The sequence below is a fragment of the Protopterus annectens genome, chromosome 9.part0, assembly GCF_019279795.1.
Source record: "Protopterus annectens isolate FY-2018-M chromosome 9.part0, PAN1.0, whole genome shotgun sequence".
NCBI lineage: Eukaryota > Metazoa > Chordata > Ceratodontiformes > Protopteridae > Protopterus > Protopterus annectens.
Genome location: NC_056743.1, coordinates 1,283,779,574 through 1,283,804,467, shown reverse-complemented (window position 1 = coordinate 1,283,804,467; position 24,894 = coordinate 1,283,779,574). Strand labels below are relative to the sequence as shown.

The 24,894-nt window shown below is 38.2% G+C and overlaps 1 protein-coding gene across 1 annotated transcript in view; it reads right to left on the bottom strand.

The window, feature by feature from the left end:
* The window catches only part of GCK (glucokinase), a 564,210-nt gene extending 546,326 nt beyond the window's left edge, over positions 1–17,884 (bottom strand). The window contains exon 1 of the mRNA XM_044084223.1: positions 17,571–17,884. Within this exon, the coding sequence (XP_043940158.1) occupies positions 17,571–17,696 (126 nt within the window). The 5' untranslated portion in view covers positions 17,697–17,884. The remainder of the gene's footprint in view (positions 1–17,570) is intronic.
* Positions 17,885–24,894: the final 7,010 nt, after the last annotated feature.

Genomic DNA, 24,894 nt, shown 5'->3' with positions numbered 1-24,894 from the left:
AAAATGTTTATATGAATGAATGCTTTTATTTAAATAGTTAACTGGTAATTAGCTTTAATGGTGGAAGACTGTGTCATGTGATTGCAATTATGCTATTTAATGAGATGGTTTTAACATTTTTGTAGTTTAAACTGATGAAGGGTACTTTCAAAATCTTTGTATCAAACAAAATTTTTGGCTTGTATTCTTCAGTCTGTTTTTTGTTGGTTTTGACAGTTTTCATTACAACTGTGACTGGGTTTACCGCTGTCTGGGTCCTCTTTGTTTGTTTTTAACTGTGTACATCTAAGATGTCTGTAATAAAATAAAAAATGGCATCCATAATTTATTTCAGTGTTGTTTCACACAAAAGGACCAACAATAAAGTATTTCAACTTGTATTACACAAATGCAGATTACGGTAGTGCTATAAAATCTGATTAATAACTGCTTAGCTTGAGCAAATTACAACAGGGACAGCAAATTTATTCACAAACATTTCCCACCCCCTAATCTAGCCATTATAGCTACTTTGTATTGGCTGTGTATGTTTCGTCTGGTTGCAATAAAATAAATTAATGGACATGTAATTTACTTCAGCTCTGCTTCACACCTGCATGTGGACTCACGCACACATGTGCGGACACACACACAAGCACACAGTGAAGTATTACAACTTGCTCCATACAGATGCACACCACACTAGCGCAGCAGGCCCAGATTAATTGCTATTTAACCTGAGCAAATGGAAGAAGGGACAGTCATTTTTATGAATGTTTTCCACTCAAATCCAGCATTTATAATTACATTGTATTAACTGTGTGCCCTTAAGATGTCTGACTGCAATAACAATAAACAAACTAAATTGCCACTTAATTTATTTTAGCTGTTTCATATGTCAGCTACAGAAAAGTATTCCATCTTGACTCACATAAAACACACTACACTACTGCAGCACCACCAGATTAATGACTATTTAACTTGAGCAAATGACAGCAAAGTGATCCATGAAGTCATCCTCATGTCTAGCAATTATACTACCTTATGTTGACTGTGTACACCTCAGATGTCTGACTGTGATTTAAAAAATAAGGCAAAGTTTTTTTTATATCTACTCCACCCAACTCTGTTCTGAAAAATATGGTTTTAATTATAACTGTTCTGCAGAAACCTTAGAAGGTTACCAAGCATACAACTTACTAAGAAAGGTATAGGAATACGTATAATACAATAATATAAAACTGTTTTCTGCACTAAGGCAAGCCCTCCTGTATCTTCCCATGTAAGGGGATTGCCCTCATATCCTTAAATTATAAATATACTACCTCTGAGGTCACACAGACTCAGAGAAAGTATAGGGCATCGTTTCTGAAATTCTTTAAGTTAAGTCTATACAAGCTAAGGGGGTAGGTATAGTAAAACAGTCCCAATAGTAGTTATAACAACAATAACAGCCACAGTACTATAGTTCTTTTTTTCATACAGTCACACAGAATTTATGGTTGACTCTTTTTAAATGGTATACAGGACCAAATGCAAGCTTTTCCAGGGAAAAATATTTATCACAACTGCACCACCCCAATCTTTTAGCACACATTTGGGTGTGGTTTGGGCATGACTTCAATGACTGACAGTGACTGCTGACAAATTAAGGAAATGACTGCATGCTCACAAGATACCAATAGCTGCCTAGGACTACAGTTATGCACTAAAATATCTTTTTCTGAATGCAGAGTAGAACAGGTGAAAATAATATATAGTGGACAAAATATGTATTATCACATCACCCAAAGTTTAAAAAAATATACAATATTCCTGGTTACCCAATTCTATTATGCACTAACTAATTGCAAAAAAAAAAAAACTTAAGAAAAGCAAGAAACTATTTCAGTTTAAAAAAAAAGAACTTAAATTTCTTTGTGCAAAATAACATCAGACACATTCAGCTTAACATAGTGTGCTTATCATGCTCCCATTTCTACAAAGATCAGAGTCCACTGGCAATAACGTGCTATTGCCAAAGGTATCTGAGGTGCTTCTGAATGGTAAACTATATTTGTTAAATGTCAGAAACGTCCAAGGTGCTAATGCTGTTGTGCAGAATGGAATGTTAAAAATGTGATTTTTTTTTTACTTTGACAGTGTTTACTGGGCACATTTAGATGTAGGAATGGATCTATAAATAATGTCAGAGACATTGGTTGCTCTGTTCACTTGTACTGTTATTAACAGTGTTTACTGAGTACATTTATTTTCTGTTAACTTTTCTAAAATGAAATATAATAACATTTTTATCTGCTAACAAACTCTTACATAATGTCAGAGGCATCTTATGTGATTATGTATTATTTATTAATTTAATGCAAACACATCACCAGCATTGTCAGTCAGGCAGTTTATTCATGAGATGGGATAGGAGAGGAGAGAGCAAAGTTTGCTATTTCACATTCTGGGTGGTGCATCTTTGAAAAATAAAAAAAGGCATACCCGCATCCAATGCAAATTGCTAGACTACACTTTTTTTACGAAGATAAAACAATAAAAACTTACCCTTATAGAATTTGAGCTGCTGCTGTTGTTTCATATAATATTAAGGTGTTTCAGATACAAAATATGTTTTTTATGCAAGTATAACTGGTAACTGAGGATTGTTTTAAAATGTTCTAAAATCGCTGGACATTCCTCATATTTGTCATGTTTTTTTCACAGTACATAACTTCTCAAATAATGACTGTCTTGCATGAGAGGTAACCCTAACAATAATCTTGTCCTGTGTGCTATTAAAGCCTACCTGTTTTAAAGTTTATAAGACCACATGGCAGCCAACTTGCACCCTGATACTTGAATTCAGAACAGAGCCAACAGGGAATTTATTCAAATTTCAGAGACACTGTACACACCTATTGGTGTTTCTGAAGTAACTAAAAGCCCAGGCAGATAGGGAAAAGATGATTTCAAGTAATTGTTTTTTTCCCCACTTAGTCTTGCAGCATTCAGATTCATGATTATGTTTGTTGAGCGTTTTATCTGAGTAAATGGGCTCCTAAAGGCATTATTTTAATTTAAAAAGGGGGTTAAAAATAAATAAATAATAAATAATCTGGGTGGGCACGTGCCCAATAGGAATGACATCACTACAGCTATGCTCCTTCCATTTTCGACGTTGGCATTCATAAGTGCTGTCTTAGAGAAAGCAGTCGGTGTTAGCATGTGAAACTTTATTGCTAGGATGAACCTGTTTAGATCCGGCAGGTTTAACACAAGCCTCCATTTCTTGTCATCATTTGAGTACTGTCCCAAACAATGAAGAGAAACTCATCGCCCTGTTGGTGAAGTGGAACCCACTGTTTTGCTTTAGTAGTAACCACAACATTGGACGGAAGAATGTCCATTGCAGTTGTGAAGCGCTGGTGTGACATCTGAAAAACTGCTGCATAGTCTTTGAAAATTATTTATAGCATTCCCCTATTTGGTGTAGTCTGCTATAAAGGAAGGCTATAATTTAGGATATTTTCTTTATAAAGTGGAACCGTAATGGTTGAAAGGAAAGTAGCAATTATTCTGATTTATATTGTCAGGACTGGAATTTTGTCTTCATTTTTGTTACTAAGGTCTCTGTTGCTTTCTAAAAAAAGGTCTCTTAAGAGTTATTAAAATTCATTGAATAATTAAGAACTGAATTGTGACTCATTTGGTTAATTGCAGTCATAATTCTACAATGTTTTTCTAGTAAAGTTACATGAGGTATAATATGTTATTACATTATACCTCATGTAGCTATAAATTTACATGAGGTATAATATGCTGCTACTACAGTTCCTATTGTTTAATGTATCGATGTTGTCTTTCGACTTTTCCTGGTTAGGGGTCGCCACAGTGGAACACCGGTCTGCTAATGATTGGCAGTAGAAAGCCGAGGTGCCAGCTTGACGTTCAACCTTCAACTAAGGCACACCCATTTACGCATGTCTTTCGAACGCCCACCCAACCATGGGGAGGGCAAGCAGACTCCACACAGAAGGCATTCCCCACACTCCAGCCAAGAATTGAATGGCAGAACCTCTTGCTGTGAGGCAACAATGCTACCGCTGCACATTGTTTAATGTATCAATGTTTGTGTCTTTCGGCTTTTCCCGGTTAGGGGTCGCCACAGCAGAACTCTGGTCCACTAATGATTGGCAGTAGATTTTTACGTATTGGCTTGCCAGGCCTAACGCACAACCTTCAGTGAAGGAACGCTCATTCACGCATGTCACCACACAGAAGACGCTCTAACTGAGAATCGAACGGGCAACGTCTAACTGTGAGGTGACAACACTACATCAGCACCACCACTGCACATTGTTAATGTACTACATTAATGCCTTATATTTTTTATGTACTTTATAAGTTTTAAGTTATTATTATTTTTTAATACTTTTTTAATACTTTGTTACTGTATCACACTGGAACTTTTCTCCCGAGCCTCCACTGAAAAAGGACGCATGTCGAGCTGGACTTTCCCAGTAAACAAATACAAAATAAATAAATATAAATAAATATAGTCAAGGCAACACATAATTCAGTTGCTATTCTAAACAAATTGTCATTCCTAAGAAAAGCATCTAGAATATGTGCCTTAACATTTTCTAAAAATTTAAATAAATAAATAAAAATAAATTTGAAACCATGTAAGTCCCCTGTTTGAGGCAGCCCATGCAGCATACATCATTAAAGCATCCACTGCATCTTAATAGGGAAATGAACAAAGGCTGAAGTTCCTCACACTGTAACGGCTTACTGTAGCTTTTCTTCAAAAAATAAATTCTTTGAGTGCCAGCCATAAAACTCCCTCTTTAAATTGTCTTCCCAAATGAAACATCCCCTAGGGCCAGCTCAATAAGGCTGTTGGATATCTATAATGATTGAACCTGCCCAAGAGGAAATTCTACCTGCTCCATACACATTTTTTTCTTCTTCAGATATCAGCAAACTTTTATTGTCTGCAATGTGTTTAGGTTTAAGCACTATAATAAAACCGACTGGTTGATAAAGCGAAAGGGCTAAGGAATTTAATTCACTTATCAAAAGCAGAGAGTTCAAGCATGAATTTAACAGATAGTCTGAGGGACTGAGGTAGGTACTGCAACAAACCTTCCTGGAATATATGTTGGAGGGGCCTAAATTATATTCCGGGGCATCTAGTCACAAAGACTCCTGTAGTACCCTGAGCTGCTACTCTGTAAACTGGTGATAGTCTTGTGTTGAACTAAGGATTCCTTGGTGTGTGGGGAAACTTTGTACCCCCCACCAAGACAAGCAAGCATCAGTAGAGCTTCCTTACACTTTCCATTTCTCTCTTATTAACAGGTTGCAATACCCCTCTTGCAAAAAAATATTTAAGGGTGCTACATCAACAGAGTTAGAAACTGAAAGAACTTTGTTTTTACTTTACCATATTCTATCACTTTTCAGACTTTATCTTATGTTCATTTCTTCGGGCATTTTGAAGGAATCTGTCTTTGTCTTTATCCTTATGTCCTTTCTCTTTTGATAAATCTTTGTGTCTTCTTTCTTAGCTTCTTATCTCATTTTTCAAGATTTTTCTTTCTTCTTTTTTATAAAAAGTGCATTTCAATGCCTTCAGTCTTCTAATTTTAGTAGCCTTATTACAGCTTGCATAGTTTTTACAGTCATTAGTATCATGCATGTCCCTAATACAAAACACACTACAAATGGCAGTGTTTTGGGACACTTTATGTACCACAGGCAGATGTAATATAGGACTGAACTAATAAAACCCTTATCCTCTATGTGTCTTCAAAAATAAGCTAAGTTAACAATAATTTCCTCAAAGTACAACAAATACTAAAAGTTTCAATGCTTAACTGAAAAGTGAGCCAAAATGGCAAATCAAAGTACTTGCGAATGGAAAGTCCTGTAAAGCAGCCATGTTACTGAAGAAATGAATAGGACTGAGGATGGTGCGGGTAACATTGCTTCTATAGGGGGCATGTGGCAACTAATGTTTTTTGGAGAATGAGTACATGACAGGAACTTTGCTAGAAAGAACAGGCAGGCAATGACTGATAATGAAGCTCCTTTGATATTCTGCTATAACAATCTTCCACCAAGAAAGGTCTAGTGAATGGAATGGTACTAGCCTGAATGACATCGGTTTAGTTAGCATCTTAGCTCCCAGAGGCTCAGTTGAAGGAAAAAGCATCAGACTGTAACAGGTCTGTCTCTTCTTCCACAAAGGTAAAGGGAGATGTGGAGGAGTTTTTGTTTTGTGCGTGTGTTATTTTCACCCATTGCTGGAAATCAGAGGGCCAGTAAGGTAAGAGACAGACTGGCATTCTTAACCAAGAATGAAGACAAGGCACTTTCTGTCTACACACTGCTAGACTACACACCGTAGCACAGAAGGAAAAACGGTAAGGCAGAATCACAAATCATGCCCTACTGGTGAGAACATGGCAGTCCTGTTCTTCATCCTGGCTAGCCATCAACACTGGCACATGTACAAACACAAATGGAGGTATTTAACAATAATAGCAAAAGAAATGTGTTTTAATACATGCAGGTTCCAGCATTTTATGAATGTGATATGAAAAAGCAATTCAGTGTTCAGTACTGCTTCTTACACTGTCACACTTTACTGACTTCAGTAATACTTAGAATATTTTATTTTGTTGTTATTAATGCTGTGCCATAAGTACAGAGTTGCACTGTAGAGATACTAATACTATGAAACATCAGCCTAAAGGGCAGGCACTTTCCAAGTGCCTAAGAGTAAAATAATTTCTATAAAATGTACATCCCTGTACGTCTTATTGTGCTTATAAAAATGGGTATCTGTATTATGTTTACATACATTAAAGATGAAAAAGGCCAGGTAATAAAAATGTGATACTATATTTTGATATAAAATAGGCGGTTCACCAATGGTTACACACGGTTCTGAGAAATAAAAAAAAAATGTCTCTCTGGATTTTAAATAGGTCTGCTGCTACATTCATGGGGTTGCCTGAATAAATGTGCATTTTGAAAGGTTTACATTAAAATGCCAGAAATAGCTAAGTCATGACCTACTTATTCATGAATGCAGATGTATATATAGAAGTTTGTAAGTTTTAAATGTGCAAAATTTTTTTTTTATAACTTGATTCAACATACTGATTTTATGTCACTGCCTAATAAATTGTGCCACTGTCATTGCATGACTCCATCGGAAAAACTGATGTTACAATTGTGTGTTGAGTGTAATTGTGTTAAGACGTTTGCTGTTGGTGTTTTTTATGATGGCTCTTTAACAAATGTACTGTAAACGTTTTTAAGCTTGGGAGTACTATAGGGCATGTTGAGTATGTGTTATCTAAGCATTTAAAATTAACAATGTTAAAAAGAAATGCTTACCAGTTCTCTGGAAATACTGAAAGTAGAGCAAAGCATTAAAACTACAATCTGCTAACAAGATTTATACATAGTCTAGGGTTTGAGTTCCCAAGTCTCAGTTTGCATGCTGTATGACTCTATGGAAGAAATGTAACTAGGAAGTACTCCTATGCTGCCCCTGGAAATAATCCCTTGTACCTTGTGGGTCTTTCACAGTTAAAATATAACAACTTAATGCAAACTAATGGTTTTAGTAATTAGCAATAATTACGTACTAAATTTCAAAAAGCTCAGTTTATGGATGTGAATGTATTTTCTTTCCAGAGGGAAGAAAATGTTTTTTAAGAAAGTAAAAGCATTTTCTTCTGTTTGAAAGAAAATGCTTTTGTGATATTAAAAACACACTGAAAGCAACTGTACCTTTCCCCACCTTTTTTCTAGTTTTAGTATAAAAAAATTATTTCTGATTTGTTGTTCACTTTTCTCTGAAATCCCAAGCAAAGGAAGCGCAGAATGCAGATTAAGGAATGTTTGCCATCAAACATGACTAAGCCTGATGCTCTTTCAAGGCTCTGTGCACCTACTAAGCAGCAAAGGCCTTGATTACAGCTTGGGATTCAGCTGGAAAACTGCCAGGAAAAACAAACGATACCTGTCCTTAAAGCAGAGGTAAAATTACAGTCAGGCTCTCCCACTGCCAAGACACACACAGTTATCAAAACTAGATCTGATGCCTAATTTTTCTAATGAACTTGTGTGTATTTACCAGATATAGAACCAGTATTTTATAATTTTGTTTTATTTATTTTTTCTTGAGTGTTAGTTTTTAGGGCCCATTTCACAAATTTCAATAAGAATAAAGACACAAGCCATTTTTGTGACAGATAAGTATGTTCTGAATCTGCCCAATAATTTAATTACCTGTGATCATTATTAATAGGGGCTTATTTTTAGAGCTGTGTGGAACATTTTTTTACTCAGGTAACCAGTAGTATGATTGTCCAGTTTTGCTTGCCCATTTTGTAATTCCTTCCTTTCTATATCTCAGTTACCTTTTGAGTGTAAGGCTTTCAAGAAAAAGGTTAAGTAGTCATTTAAGTTATTTTCAGAATGCAGTACATCAGCACACCCTGCTCATGTCTAACCTGTCATTTTTATGCTACACTAAAAAGAACACATTAAGTGCTTACCTAAAATTAAAGCACAGTTAATTCTGGCACATTTAATGCATGTTAAAACAAGTAAAGTGATTTTCTTAGAAATGTGCTTACTAAAGGCGCTACTTCACTAGATAAGAAATGCTTGTGAATGTCAACTTTTGACACAGAAACACATACAATGTTAGGATATAAGGTGCACTTGACCAGCTTTATCCACCCTTTTATTTATTTATTTATTTTATTTATTTATTTATTTATTAGCTTCCTACATTCCATCTGAGAGCCAGCTGGCTATGCTGTAGATTGCTGGTGTAGATTGAGACACCTCCACTTTCAGTTCCTGCCTGTGTAGTACTGGCCTAAACGTGTGGAAGACATTGTAGCTCTGCACTGCCGGGGTGTTCTCCACAGCTTTAATCCATGTATAAGTAACTGCATGTATGTCTGCATTCTCCAGGGTAAGGAGATCTTGGAAGTTATGGAGTTTCTAGTTAAGATTCCTAGCACTGAGCAGTAGCACATTTAGATTACCTTTGGTTGACTTTGCTATGTTGTAAGTTTTGCCAGTTTGGCATTGCCTGAAAAAGGCAGTATGGGTGGAGACAATGTTTTAGTCAATATTCTTAAGCCTAAAAAGGACATGTACAGACCATCGTTGGCAAAGCAATGTGGACTGTCAACCATGCCATCCCACTCTGATAAATATTGTACCACCTGGAATGATACCAGAAGCTAAGCCAATTATTAAAGTTGGCCAACTTTTGTTCATATTGTGGCATCATTCTTGGTGAAGGTAGAATGCTGCTCAATGCTAGGCTCATACCCACCTGGGACACATGAGAGCGCCATTATGTCTATCTTCATATAGTCCAGGGAGGTATGTCTCAGGTCCTTTACACTCACATGGACAATGACTGAGTCATACTGGTACTTGGAGTCCAAAGACCTGAGTGCATGCATGGTCTTGCCTATATTATACAACTGACTGTGACTTTTTGCTTGCTCAGCCTGATGAATGGGGCATCTGTGTGTCTCACGATGGAGTCTTCTATGGCTAAAACATTGGGTTGTGTGGTGGTTTGCCTCTTGAGATTTGGCTGTATAAGAAATTTCCTGCAGATTTTGGGGAGCTATAGATGGAGAGAAGTTTTTTATCATTTGAACATAAAGGTCTGTTAGGATAGTAAATGCTGAAAATGTTGTTTAGAGCAGGGCATTTTAATGGTTTATATATAATATCATGTGTCACCAGAAGTATAGAATACATGAGGTGCTAGGGTAGTTCAAGACGGTTTGGTTATTTTAAGACAGTAAAGTGATGAGTTGTGTAGGGTTTGTTAGCAGCAAACTTGGCAAAGTTGTTGTAAGATTGATCTAGCTTTTAGTGAAATATTTTTGGGATCTGTGCACCATACAAGAATGTTGATAAGAGGTTGGTAGTAGTTAAGGTTACCCTGGTGGTATTTGTCATAAAGGTTTAGCGCTGTATAGCATTCCTAGTTTCTGATATCTTTATTAACTGCATTTTTAATGTGCAAATCACATTTAAGATTAACATCTATTGTCATCTCTAATAATTCTGTGCATGGCAACCACATGGTCTTCATGGGTAAGTGTTCCACCCCAGTCAACAAATGAAAATAAAAATAAATACAAATAAAATACCAAAAGCAGCTTGAAACTGAGTATTCTGTTCTTCTTCCTTCAGACACTATTCTGTCAGCCTGTGGATTTAGCATCCTGCTGAAGTTCCCAAGTAACTTGTCAAATCCCTTAGTAACTTTCAAAAAGAAAATCTAAGAACAAAACCCCACTATCATTTTGGTCCTTCCTACTGATATTGATTTTCAACACTCAGCAATTTTTTCTGCCCAGTTTATGCTTTAAAAAATGGTACCTAATCTTTTGACTCTCAAAACAAGCAGCATGTTTAAAAAAAAACATGGTTTAGTATGATCATTCAGCAGTTGTCTCCTGGATCTGTAGCTGTGGTCATTCCTATTTTAAGGATATCTCCTTTTCAGATGTCCAAAGTGGGAAGTTTTTATGCAAATATCAGATTTTGCAGGGCAAATGATACCATTGCAAAGGACTAGGCTTCACTTTTATGCCAAAATATTGTAGAACTTGAGTTGTTTCTGTTGTTTCTTATCACATTAAGATGTTTCATATAAAAGTAATTGTTTTATGCAACTACTAAAGGAATGATAGAAAATATTTTTGTCCTGAAATCTCAGGACATTTGTCATTTTTTAATTGTTTGCACAGGACACAAATGTCCAAACAGGGACTATCTTGTGTAAAGATGGACAGGTAATCCTGTCCTCCTCTTTCCAAATGTTTGGCTCTTATGTGAGTGAGGACAGTGTTCCATTTTCTCATAATATTTAGGAGATTTTTCACTTGTACCAATGGCACTCACAAACCAAATTGTGGCCACCCCCCCCCCCCCCACTCTCAGGAAGAAGAGGTGCTATTTGCTGCTTCTTAACTTTTTTTGGGCTACAGCTGTCTCCCCAGAGACTTGTGATAATGCTTCATTATAACTGTCAAGGAACTACAACATCTAACTCAAGTATGAGGGTTGTAGGCTACAGCCCTGTCTGTTCACATACCTGGAGTTAGACAGGCTTCTTTCTGATTCATGCTGCAGCTTGAAAACGTTCGAACCCTTCTGACTCTCTTCAGATCCTTGGTTGAGGTGAAGCTGCTGATAGTTAACCTGGCACTCAGGTAATGTCCTTTATATAGGTGTGCTTCCTTAATCTCCTTTTGGTTGTGGATTTGCAATTATGTCATTAGGGTTATGCCTATGCATGTATATGCCCTTGCAGAAAGTGTACTCCTACTGTTTGTCAAGGGACAATTGTGCAGCAGCAAAAGCCACACCCACCCAGAGAATAGTCCTAGGCAATCCTGCAACTCCCATTTCTGTTACATGAACCCATACTGCCACTATTCAGCCCCTCCTTCTCAAAACTACCACAGTCCTAAACCCAAGCAACACAAAGTCATTTTTGAATTAGGCTTGTTGACATTACAGACAAAAGTCCAAGTGAAGCAGTAAAGAACTGGTTCTACACACATTTATATTACACTTAGTGGGCTAATTCTTCCTCACTTAATTGCTAAGCCTTCTTTGTATGTCACAATTGCAACTGTAAGCAGCTTTACATTTCAGCATATAAATCGTTTCATAGGTGTGTACTAGGCTAATGGCTCTGGAGGTTTTACAAGCCTAGCCCATAGGATTACCCTGGGATCATGCCACCTGACCTTAGTTCCCAGTGTCTCTGTCGAGTAGAGCCACTGGAGTAATCCCTGGGGTGAATTTTCTATTTCCGATCCACTCATCAAGATTTCTCTTGAAGAGGGTCAGTAAGGCACTCCACTTGACATGTATGGAAAGCCTATTCCACAGGATCGGGCAGTCTCTAGGTTATGAACCTGTCCCTCTAGCTTGTTCTGTTGATTGTGGTAATGAGGTTGAGGTCTCTGGAGTGTGTAGTGTGGAGGGAGTAAGATTTTTTTAGATATAGCATTTCTAACAGAGCTGGGTCAGACATGGCTTTGTAAGTCAAGCAGAGATCGCCTCTAAGTAGGCAATATGAGACAGAGAATAGTTTTTTGAGTCTGTCCATATAGGACAAGTGTTTAAGGCTTAGGATCCTCTTTGTGAGGTACTTTTGCAGCCTAAATCCTAATCTAATATGGTCTAAATCCTGGCACTGCTCACCTCCAAAACTGTTTGCTTATTTTAAATATATTTTTCACATGAGTCTGGTTTACTGTGAAGTGCGGGTGTGTGCTGCTACCCTGACAACATTTTATGATGTGGTAGATAGTTCTCAGGAGAGAATAACAGTGCAGTTCTTGAAGGAAGTCCTTCTAGAAATTAATTATTCTTGTCCTCTGTTTTGGGCAGTGGAAGAAAGGCAGGACGGAACCCCCCCCCCCACACACACACACACACACACACACACACACACACACACGCACACACACACACACACACACACACACACAAGCACATAAACATACACACATGCATACATTCACACATTCACACACACACACACACACACACACACACACACACACACATAAACACACACACATGCATGCACATATGTGTGTGTACACACACACACACACACACACACACACACACACACACACACACACACACACACACACACACACACACACATTAATGCATAAAAATGTATCAGTTGTTTAAAGTGCCCTTCCTAAAGAGTAATAGGGTCAAAGCAGTGAACAATTTTCAAGAATGTGTAAGACAAGCATAAGACCATCCCTTTGTGACACAAGAAAAAGTGGGTAATAATCTGATAAGTAAATACAGTCAAACATGGTATCCAACAAAAATGGGCAGACTGGGTAGGCTATGTGATCCTTATCCGCTAAGAAAACCTATGTTTCTACATTTTCTTTAATTCTTCCCTCCAGCAAGCACTGACCTTCTGGAAATTTTTACATCATCCCTACATGAATATATCTTACCCAACAAGTGTTTGTAGTATTATTCATAAAAATTATTGAGTAGCATTGATCCAGTGATGTAATGACCCTAGTCATTACTTGATATTCCAGTCAGTCTAGCTTTCCTGCATATAATTCATCTAAACCTCCTTCCATCATTTGACTGCTTTTGTTTTCATACATAAAGTACTCTGTTTACTAATATGTGTTGATTTTTGATGGGATTCTTGTAGGCCACATTTAATGCTTGCTTTCTGCTCTGCCAGCCTTGAACACCCAATCAAAAAGACTGGTTATACTGATTTGGCAAGATCTCCTTTCAAGAACTCACAGCATGTAGATTCCTGAAGCCTTGCAGGTTTATATATAGAATGATTTTCCCATATTTAAATATCAGAGTGGTAAGGCAGCTCTACAACAAACAGTAATAAAGGAATGACAGTGACTCTGGACTAATTAGTGATGTGGACAGTGCAGGAGCTGCCCATGGAGGATGGGAGTGTCAGTGCTAATTCAGCCTTTCTGAGGGGAAGGATGCACTTACCTTCACATGATTATGTTCACTGCTATACTGACTTCTTGTGGACATGGGGAGTCACAACAGGAATCAAAATATGCAAAAGGGGGTGTCCATTATCTAGCCAGTGCTGAGCAGGCACAGAAGCACAGATGGTCAAAGGCAATTATTGCAGCTCTGCCTGTTAGCTGCCATGGAGATGATGGTTAGTGTACAACTGCAAAATACTCCATGTGGCTTCCTAGATGCCTATAAGGGATCTAATCTCCCCCACCCTGCCTCAGTACAGAGAACAATAAGCAGGAATGCTGACTCCTCACTGGTGCTGTGAAGGAAAGAAAGGGCTAAGAAAAAAAAATCAGTGGTCAATTGACAAATAGAAACAATTGGATAAAAATATCACAATAATATTGTGGCTCCAACTGCAGTGGTCACCCAGATCCAACACTGTGCTGTCCATTACTGACCAGATGTAAAGTAGATGAGGAAATGTGAAGCTATCTCCTTCTAAACAAACAGGACTTGGTTTTCTTTCCTGTTTAATACACAGAGATGGTCAGTTTGTGAACGCATTCAATATTCATGCATTATCCTCTATAATTTGAAATTTTTGCAGAATTAAATGCAGAGCCTATCCCAATACTCACTAGATACATGGAAGAGAGACTAATCCAGGACAAAGTACCACTTTGTTGCAAAACACACACACACACACACACACACACACATATATATTCACACACACATACACACACACACACACACACACACACACACACACACACACACACACACACACACACACACACACACACACACACACACACACACACACACCACATGCACATATATAGGCAATGTGGGGAACTGACAATTTACCTATGGCATATCTTTGGAATATGGAAGGAAACTTGAGCAGTGAGCAAAACCCAATAAAGACACAGGGAAGAAATGCAGACTCTGCAGAGAAGGGACCCAATGAAAACCTGAGCTAGACTAAATGCTGTCAGACAGGAATGCTGAATGCTGTACCCCTAAACTGGATAACAAGGGTATTCAAGAATGACTGAATGAATGGCAAATTAAAGGCAAAAATAAGCCTCATCCATTATAACCTGCTAGGTGCTTTTTAGTTTCCCTGCTAGATATGCTAGATTTCATAAGCTGCCAAAATGCAGAGAAAGTTTTCTGCACTGGTATCCAGTCTTCTTTGTAATTGTTTTGTATTATCAAAGCAGAATACAATGGCAAAAAGTAATCTTTATGATGCAAGCAAGAGTTTTTGGCTCCTAATAAGACTTTTACAGAAGTACTGTAAAAATATAGTCCAGAGATATAAGTGGAGACAGATTTATTACACAATGTCTTCTGACTCCTTCACCTTTGGAAAAAAACACTTCCTCTCCCATAAGCCTCATTGTAGGCTGTGGGAGTTTTATTTGTTTATATCTATTTTCTTCATACTGGGGATTGCTGAAATAGCCATGTGCTTAAGGAACTGAATATTCAACAAGACATGCATTGGTATACTATACTAGGCAGTCTGTTTGTCATAGGCTTTGAGCTGGTTCACTTTAGATGAGAAAATGTTTAATCTAACAGGTATTGCCAGGCTATGGTCATTCTGTTACTTTAGAATTATATATTTTTCATGGAGTCTTTGTACAAAATATGGATTCCACATCACTTAATGTATTGTAGAGCATGTAAAAAAATAATTAATTTCTGGCCCATGAACACTGTTAAATATTATATTTTAACTGACTGCAAAAATGGGATTTTGCCCAGAGTTAAAAGGCTTCATCAGCTTTCAAAGTATCCTACTCTTGCTGGTGATAAAATTGTAGCAAATTGCTGATGCACTATTGTTAATGTAATGCTTGATTAAGATATTTCAGTTTTTAAAGCATTTCAAAACTTTCATGATTGTGAGAAGGGATATGTTTTTTATAGAAGATTATCTATTTTCTGGATATATACATCAGATTATAAAACATATTTTGGCAGCCGACGCAGATTCCCCATAGAAATTTTAGGAAATCTTGAACAGGATGATACGAAATAGGAACAACATGGCTTGTATGGAAACATCATGATTAGAACAGGCATTCACCAGTAGGCTGCCAAACAGACCCTTATTAACCCACTACTGCTCAAAGTATTTTCAAAATTTCAAAATGCAGCACTCTTACAAAAAATAAAATGCAAACAGGATGTTGCTGTGAATTAGTTCACAGATTCACAGATACAAATCATAAGTAATCCTTTACATTTGCATCTGTTTGTAAGTACAAAGGCAGTTAGGTTCTATTTGTAGAGCTTGTGCTTCACTCACAAGTATTGTATCAGAAAAATGTAACAAATGAATACTTTGTACAAAGTCTCACAACAGAGTCTGTGGGAAACCTCGAAAGGCATGCAAGGCTGAACTCATGCACAACCTAGAAGGAATAATGCTGGCATCAAAATAAGTCACCTGTTGAGTGGTTAGTGGAGCAGAAATCATACTGATTTTGACTTTAATTTATAGACAGGCTTGGGGAGTCAGAGGGATTGGAAATGGTACTGTTGAGCAACTGATACCCTCTTGTTTTTTCCTGGGGGGGGGTGCAGTGTCACACCAGTAACAATGAGCTCAGGCTATAGACAAGGAAGTCATGCATACTACAATCTAAAACACTTACAGATACATTATAAAGGAAAGAATGACAGAGACAGGGAAACATCCAACTGTGATATGACTGCCTATTATGACATAGGAATTACAGGATGAAAATAGATAAACAGGACCACAGTGAAGCTCTCCAGCCTACCTCATAGTCTCGAAACATACCCTTGCTAGGTTACCCAGAACCTGGAGAAGGATGGCTCATCTGTCTAGGGGGATTGGGCCTGCTTTTCATTCTCTGTGACATTGCTAATTGAGAAACCAAAGGCAGAAGAACAGCTGCATGCATGTTATTAAAGATTACTGATAAGAGGCTATCATAGGCATGGTTTAAGAGGGCAGAAAATCAGGTTTGTTGGTGCAGCCCCCTAGTCGATGAGTTAAAAAATGATGGAATCAGTTGAACAGTATTGCCAAAGTGAAACTGAAATGCTAACTATCTAAATAATGACACACACACACACACACACACACACACACACACACACACACACACACACACACGCACACACACACACACATATGCATTATTTACAGCGCATATTGCAGCATTCAGGGTCCCAATCCCTATTTTGGATCTTCAGCATTCTTTGCAGCCATCTGATGCTTTACTTCCCAGCTATCAAAGTTTATTTTCCAGAAATGCAGTTTAGAAGTAATCAGGCCACAATATAAAGCAAAAACCGAAGAATAACATGTTGGAGAAGAAACAGTCCATGTGTTCGTTAATGGTAATTTAACATCAATACTTCCAACACTTTACTAGCTATCTTTTTAAAAATGTCTGCTTTCTCTCTTCTAATGGCAGAAGTTAACACAACCGTATATAAAGGCAGACTACAGATTCACTCAGTCACACCGTACTCAAACAGCCACTGAGAGCATTGTCCTCTCTCTCATTCTTTTCCTCAGAAACATCTAGCAACAGTTTGACAGCACCTGCCAGCCACAGAATAGGAAAAAAAAACTTCTTTGAGCAATCTCCCCTTGAAAAGCCCAACATAATTTTCCTGTATCTTCCAAGCTACACAATTTGCTGAGAAGGAGCATACAAGATTGCAAGGGTCTTTTTGTGAAAGGGAAAATTTAATAAGGCTGAGAACAGCTGACACTCTAACGTATTGTTTATATTTAGGGTCATAGATATAGTGTGGTTTGAACCCACAAACAAAAAGTTATCAGCATCAGCCAACTAAATTTTTTAAGAACCAGCAGAAAAGGATTTATGGATGACAATTTAACCACGTTTTCTATATTCTGATAAATCATACACTTCCAAACTTCTCAAAAGAGAATTTTTGTTGTATGGCTCTTGTTTAACGAACTCTACTGAACTGAATGAAATCTCTAAAAAATAAGTTCTTACCATATGGAAGCTATGTGATACATTCTTCATATCTTTATTCATCCTGGTATTAGTTGGTAAAGAATTAAATATCAAAACCTCTTGCACAGTATCTGCTGTCAGAAACTGTAATGTGTTTCTGCACATTTATTCCACTCTCTACCGTCAGGTTGACTTGGTTGAAGGTCATTCAAAGTAATCGATGCTGTGTGCTACATTGAGTTCAAAGCAGAAAGACGCCGTCTCTGAGTGACCCAACTCACAGGGTGACCTTTGTAGCATGCCAACAACAGCCATCTATGCACAGGTACCATTGCTGTAGCTGCAATTAATTTTCTAGGGGTGGAGTGGAAAGAAGCAAATAGCTTACAGTGCAACAGAAAGGGGGTGGGGACTGCCAGCTGTATTTCAAAGCTTCAGTGTATACAGTAACAGCTACGCAAAACCTGACTGCTGGAGCAGAGACTGGGAATTTAGTTATTCACTGCTAGGTCCTTTATTAGGAAAATGTACCAGTGGAGTTCTATTTCTACTAGTTGCTCCAGGTGAGCCCCATGAATTACTGAGAGGTTAGTTAGCCTGTCCAAGATCCTAGAGTGAACGTGTGAGTAACGCACAGGGTGATTGTTTTAACCTATAGACTCTTAGTCACACAGCTCTTAGTCTCAATACTGTTAACACATTACATTACCTGGCTTTTACATCACTCAGCATTTAAGATGATGGGAATCATTTTTTATTTATTTCCACATGTGATTGTTTGATATATATTTGATGACACTGGAGTATCCAAGTTTATTTTGAATGTATCCATTTATCTGAATTTTTATGTTTTAGTAATTATGCTGAATGTTCTGGAAAGCAGCCATCACACAGTCTTTCATCTTGTACTAAACATTCTGTAGGGAGTAGCACACAATAATGTGTGATGACCATATTACCACTTATTATTTTGACAAATGCTGGCCTTTTAGCATAAGGACACTTGTCCCTTGGATCTAAGAGCATAATGGAGAAATGTACATTCAATAAATGCATGTGCAATAGATAAGGGTGGTATTCTAAATGCAAATTCCTGCATCACCATGGCCTTTAAAAGTGGACTACCTTGCCTTTACTGGGGGCAGACAGTTGTGTTTCCAGGGATCAGACAGAATAATAAATATAAATATACTACTCATTGAGGTTTGCAGCTTACTAGTATTGTCCAAACTGAAGGGAAAAAAGGTCACACAGACAAACCATTCAGTAAAATTTGCAAGAAAAACCAAGCCAAGCTAAAGTCTTCACTGCGTAACACATTAAACCTCCTGTAGTCAGGGCCCATGGGATATATGTCAATGACCCGTTAAGGATATGCCAGTGTTTCAGCTACATGACTTCCAAATACCCTTGATTTTTTTACTTTTTAAGTCTTTATTGGTACATTCATACCAACAAAGCCAAACCCCACTAGCTGTAGACATGCATTTTTGGCTATTTTTTACCTCATCAGTACAGCATAAGTAGATTATTTGGGTCTACTTTAGATAAACAAAAACGCAATCTTTTAAACGCTCATATGAGCGAATAATCATAACATTGGAAGTGGTATTTTGGGATTGCAGTACAGTGAAGAGTTGGATATTTTCCCTTTCCTCACTGTAGTGCAACGTCAGAGTAGGAATATATATATTTACAGGGGGTGTGGGGGGTGCAGTCCCCCACAATACAAATTTTGATGTTATGATTATTGCTCATATGAGCGTTCGAGAGATTGTGTTTTTGTTTATCTGACATAGACCCGATTATTTGGATATACTTCAGAAACAGAGCTTAAAATCAAGCCTGATGTCCCAGAAGCATAGTTAGGGTGGGGCAAAGGGGGTCAACTGCTCGGGGTGCAAAGTGTTATGGGAGCGATTGGTCATCCATTCCCAATCGCGCTTTAATGCATACCATCTTATAAATGCCAGTATTGCATTTGTAGTGTTCCCTGTGTGGTCTAACCTATAACAACTGCTTGCTACATTTTTATCAAGCAATTTGCTACAGTTCAAAAAAAAAAAAAGATTTGTTTGTTTCTTTTTTTGAAATTAAAGCCTAAATGCTGTAGCACTCCGTGTGTGGTCTAAACTGTAGTAAGTATGCTGCAGTTTAAATGAAAAAATATGTATTTGTTTGTTTATTTTTTAATCAAAGCCTGAGCACTATAGTAATTCATGTGAGGCAAAAACTGTAGCAGCTGTTTGCTACTGTTTAAAAGAAAAAAGATTTGCTTCTTTTTTAACTAAATCAGAGCACAGTTGTGATCCGCGTATTATAAACTGTTGCTACAGTTTAAAAGCAAAAAAGATTTGTTACCCCCAGCTAAAATATGAGCAAGGAGGGTCAAAGACAAATAGCATGAATGGGACCTGATTGGCTCCTGCATTTGGGAGCCCCAGTTACTTCATTGCAGACTTTTTTTTTAATTGCCTCTCAGCTGAGGAGGGGGACACAGAAATAGGACCTGGTTGGCTGGCTGGCTCCTGCATTTCAGGAGCTCCAGACACCAGATAGCAGACCTTTTAAAGCCAGCTGCACCTCTGTGACATCCATCCCTGCAAAATATCTCAAATAACATCTAAATCAAAGGGCAAAAAGATCACACAGACAAACCAGTAAGTAAATGTGGAACTATATAAACCAAAGTGATCAGCCCAGTGAGGTATTCAGCACTGGAGACAAATGAGCATCTTCAGCCATGACTATGAGACTGACCATGCTCAGATGTGATGGCTTCCATTGCCAGAGGAGACAGGGATGCAGCCTGTTGAACAAAATATGTAATCTGTGATAACCTGGCCTTGGACCATCCATCACAGTTCCGGACCTTGCACAGCCATGGTTGGTATGCCCACAGAGGCACAATGGAGGATTTTTTCCACAAACTCATGGCTGCACCAATGGATGCTATGTTAGCTACCAAGGAGTGCTCCAGCTCCCTATGTGCCATGTCACTCTTCATGTGCTTCATATCATCTCACAATTTATGTAGGCCAGACAACATATTAAGCATCTCTATCATGATATAGGATCATAGAATCATAGGAAGTTACTAGGCTATTGACCCAGAGGTCATTTCAAGCTTAGCCATTTCATCCTAATGTAATACCAATTATACTTTAGTCAATATCTAGGATTGTATTTAGTAATGACTGCCCGTGTCCAGGAGGGTTGTGGGCTCTATCCAAAGTAAGAATTTATGGTGCCACATGCACTCATCCAGGAACCTTTTGAAAAGTGTCATAGAGGTGCTCTGCTACAAATAAATTGACAGTCTATTCCAAAGATGCAGAAGTCGCTGGCAGACAAATCTGTCCATCCAGCAGGTCCTGTTTGAGTTACAGGCCATATTTAGGTCCCAGGAATGGGTGTCTGTTGTCCCATTTGATTTACAGATGTGCAGCAAATTCATTGTTTTGGGTCGGAGATTGCTCTGCAAGTCAGGCATAAGTCTCCCCTGAGAAGTCTATATAGTACTGAGTATAGTGACAGGGACTTTAGTTGGTCTGTGTAAAGCACATACTGGAGTTTCTTGATTTTCTTTGTTAGAAACCTCTGAGGTGTCTCCAGTTGCTGCAGGTGCTTTATACGGTACATGTCAAAAAGGGAATTATACTCAATTATGGGCCTGATCAGTGACAAGTATAGAGGGGTCATAATCTCCTTTACTCTAAAGGTGATGCCTTTGCTAATCAAGTGTGCTACTTAGAAAGTCGTCCATACTACAGTAAACACATGGTGGTCAAAGTTAAGGTTGCAGTCTACTTGTGATACCAGATCTCTTCCCAATTTGTAGGTATATAGGGTATCGTTATTATTCTGAAAGTGTGAAGGAACATTGTTTTTACTGAAGAGAATGATGATACATTTCTTTGCATTTAGTTTGAGACAGTGACTAAGACATCAGTCGTTGGTCTGTATAAGACCCTCCTGAAGTATGCTGATATCATTTGGGGATTCAATAATTGCACCCAGTTTGCAGTCATCCGCAAACTTGGTCAGCCACAGCCCCTTAGTTTTGTCCTGAACTTCTGATAAGTATATACCAAACAGTAGGGGGCCCAGCACTGTTTGGTATACACTTCTCAGAAGTATATGTAGTGGCTGTCTGTGCCTGGAACACTAACCTACATATCCACTGATTGATGCCATGTGTGGTACCAAGGTCAAGGAAAGATCAGGAGTCATGGTGGCAATAGCCACCAACATGCCTCCCCTCTCCTCTATGATACATGATGCACATCACACTGCTCATGATGTGCATGCATATCACAGGCTGTGTAGCCAATGCATGTCATCTCTGGTGGTGACTTCTGTATAGCTGAGTGGGTCTCATACAAGCAGTGTGTCCAGCAGTAAACACAGATCCTATGGCTGAATGCCTCACTGGGCTGATCAGTTTGGTTTCTACAGTTCTACATTTACCGAATGGTTTGTCTGTGGTACACCTCTGGTGGCGAATCTATCCCTAGCAATATCCTCTGCCTTGGTCATGGCATACAGTATCATATCAGTGAGCCTGTGATGCACCTGTACTACTGTCCTATTATGGCTATCCACAGTACTGATGTCCTGTGCCATGCCTAGCAACACCAGCTCCTAGAAAGACTTATTGATTTTACCTTTTTCCAGAATATGCATGCCATGTTTGTGTGTAGGGCCTGCAGTAGCACTATCTCCTGGGCTGACCCATATGTCTCAACATCAGCCCACCTTCCTCCATTTGGTGGCCACATACCTGTCTGCAGCAGTGCAGTAACCATACTGAAAGCAGAAATGTTGTATGATCAAGCAAGGAACTGGTGCAGGATCCATGGCATTTGCCATCATGCTGAATGCCAGTAGTGTTGTGCACATCCTGTGCCTATCATCCTCCTTTCTAGTAGTCACCTGTTATGCTATTGTGATATATATTCTCTGTCATGGTGAGCTCCCCCATGTTGAGCATTAAGCTATCATGTCCTTGTACTATGTTGTCTGTCATGGTAACCCCCATAGCTGGAATTAACATGGCATGCCCTGTGCTATGTTCTGTGTGTTGGTAAGATCCCCAAATGGGCAGTAACCTGTCATACTCTTGTACTATGTTGCCTTACCCAGTCTGCTGTATCCTATCTGTCTCTGTTGATATCAGGCACCATGCACACTCAGTACAGTGCACTAGTACATTACCAGGTGTCTTATCTTCTTTTTCTATGTCTATATCACAGTACAAAGTTGTACAAGGTCTTCTATACTGAATTCCTTTTCCTGACTTGTTTGTCTTAAAGTGGTCTTCTGCAATATGGCAACTGCACTTTTTATCATGTTACAGTGGGCCTCGTAGCATTGTGAATATGCCAGTGAGGCAACTTAGTGTGATTGTCTCTGAATTGCTGCCATAATGCACTGTGTTATCACAGCCAGGCAGTGCTAGCATGCTTATTCCTGCTGAACCACAGGCAAATGGGATATGTGTACCCCATCCTCATAAATCGAGCCTGAGGAGCCAATAGCACCACCAATTTGACCTAGCAGTATATTCACTAGCTCACCATTGCTGCCCGATGATGAGCAGCTCAGTACATGGGGCTACCATTTTGTAGCACAGATGCTGGTTACAATGTCATAACAAAACTGATATTTGGTAAAGCCTTTGCAGATTATCTTTAATCTGATCATTGCCATTTCCTTGCAATACAGCCCTGTTTTTCATCTATCCTTCTTAAAGGATTGTGTTTCATACCTCTAAACCTGCAGACATTGAAAATAGACCCTTGAAAAATAGGAATAGCCAGCCTAATATCCGGACATCTAATTAGCATAACATTTGAACACCAAATAACACATAACATCCCGCTTCCAATTGGAATGTGGGATATTACCTAGCAATCCTTCTAAAAATACAGAGTGACAAAAATGACAGAAAAATATAAGGGCATATAAGGTATCAAAGAGATAGTGTAAAAACTGTAGACTTTAATGAAAGTATTGCAAAATTCTGCCTCATAAGGTAATTTATTTTTGCTTCAGAAAAAGGGAGATATAAGATGGGTGTCCACTTTCTTTAAATTATTGTTGCCATTAATATATTGGCCATGTAGTGTGATTTCCTGTGTACTAGACATCTTCAAAAATAGCATGTGATGAAGGGGATTCTGAAAATTGTGTGAAGGGGCAAATCAAGCCTGAAAATAAGGACATACCTCCAAAAATCTAAATCTAAATCATGCCTGAAATAGGAACTTTCCTCCAAAATAGGGACATTTTAGAGGTGTGTTACGCGTCCTGGCATCCCTGTTAAACTGTAAACCTCTTCAGTCGCATCAGTCTTTCAGGTTCCAGCACATTGTCCCACACTTACTTCAGCCCTGTGAGGAACAACAGGTCAAATAAGGTAAAATATTTGCTTGTTTCTTCTGGGAAGAGCATCATAAGATTTCTTTTTTTCGCATACTGCATCTGATATTAAGAAGTATTCTGAAATTATGTAAACATGCCAAATATGTTGCTACATATTTTGACAACTTAAATGATTGTATTCAGGACAGTCACATGCAGGCACAACCCTGTCCATTTCATACCTAAACTACAATATGGTCCCTCCCCTATGTAACAGCCACAAAAGACCATTAAACATTGTTTTGTCTTTTCTAGTCACTCTCAAGGTTGGTAAAATATAATCCTGGCTATTTTGAATTATCACCCCTTACAAGTTACTCTGACACTTACCTCTTCATTCACCACATAGGATGAGGATAGCTCAGGGCATTTCCATTTTCTTTTAAATACATCTAAATGTGTATCATACGGTACCCTCTTCAGTCACAGCTCACAATGCTAAATAGCAATTTAGTACCGAAAACACTTTGCACAAAGGCAACAGATCATATTGTTGTTATTTCAACTTAATAGTGAGTTTTCATTGAAGAATATAACTTTTGTTTGTAACTGTTTTTTTTTTTTCAGAAACAAACATGCTTTAAAATTACACATCATAGCCAAAGAGCAGCTCAAGAATATTCCTCAAAATAACTCAGATACAGTAAGTGCATATTTCATGGTAAATGATTAAGATAAAAATATATATTGACATTGTTCGAATACCTCATATATATGCTTTCGGTACATTTTAGATTTTGTATAAACTCACTATGCGTTTTCTATTTGTTACATCTTTACTATTTAAATTGTGTACAGTTTGTGACTATAATCTACTTCACACAGGCACTGGTTGAAATGGGGCCATTGTGATCAGCCCACATTAGTTTAAATGAGTCCATTGTGATTACAGCAGTACCCTGGTTATTAACTAACTAACTAGATCTTGCAATGTAAT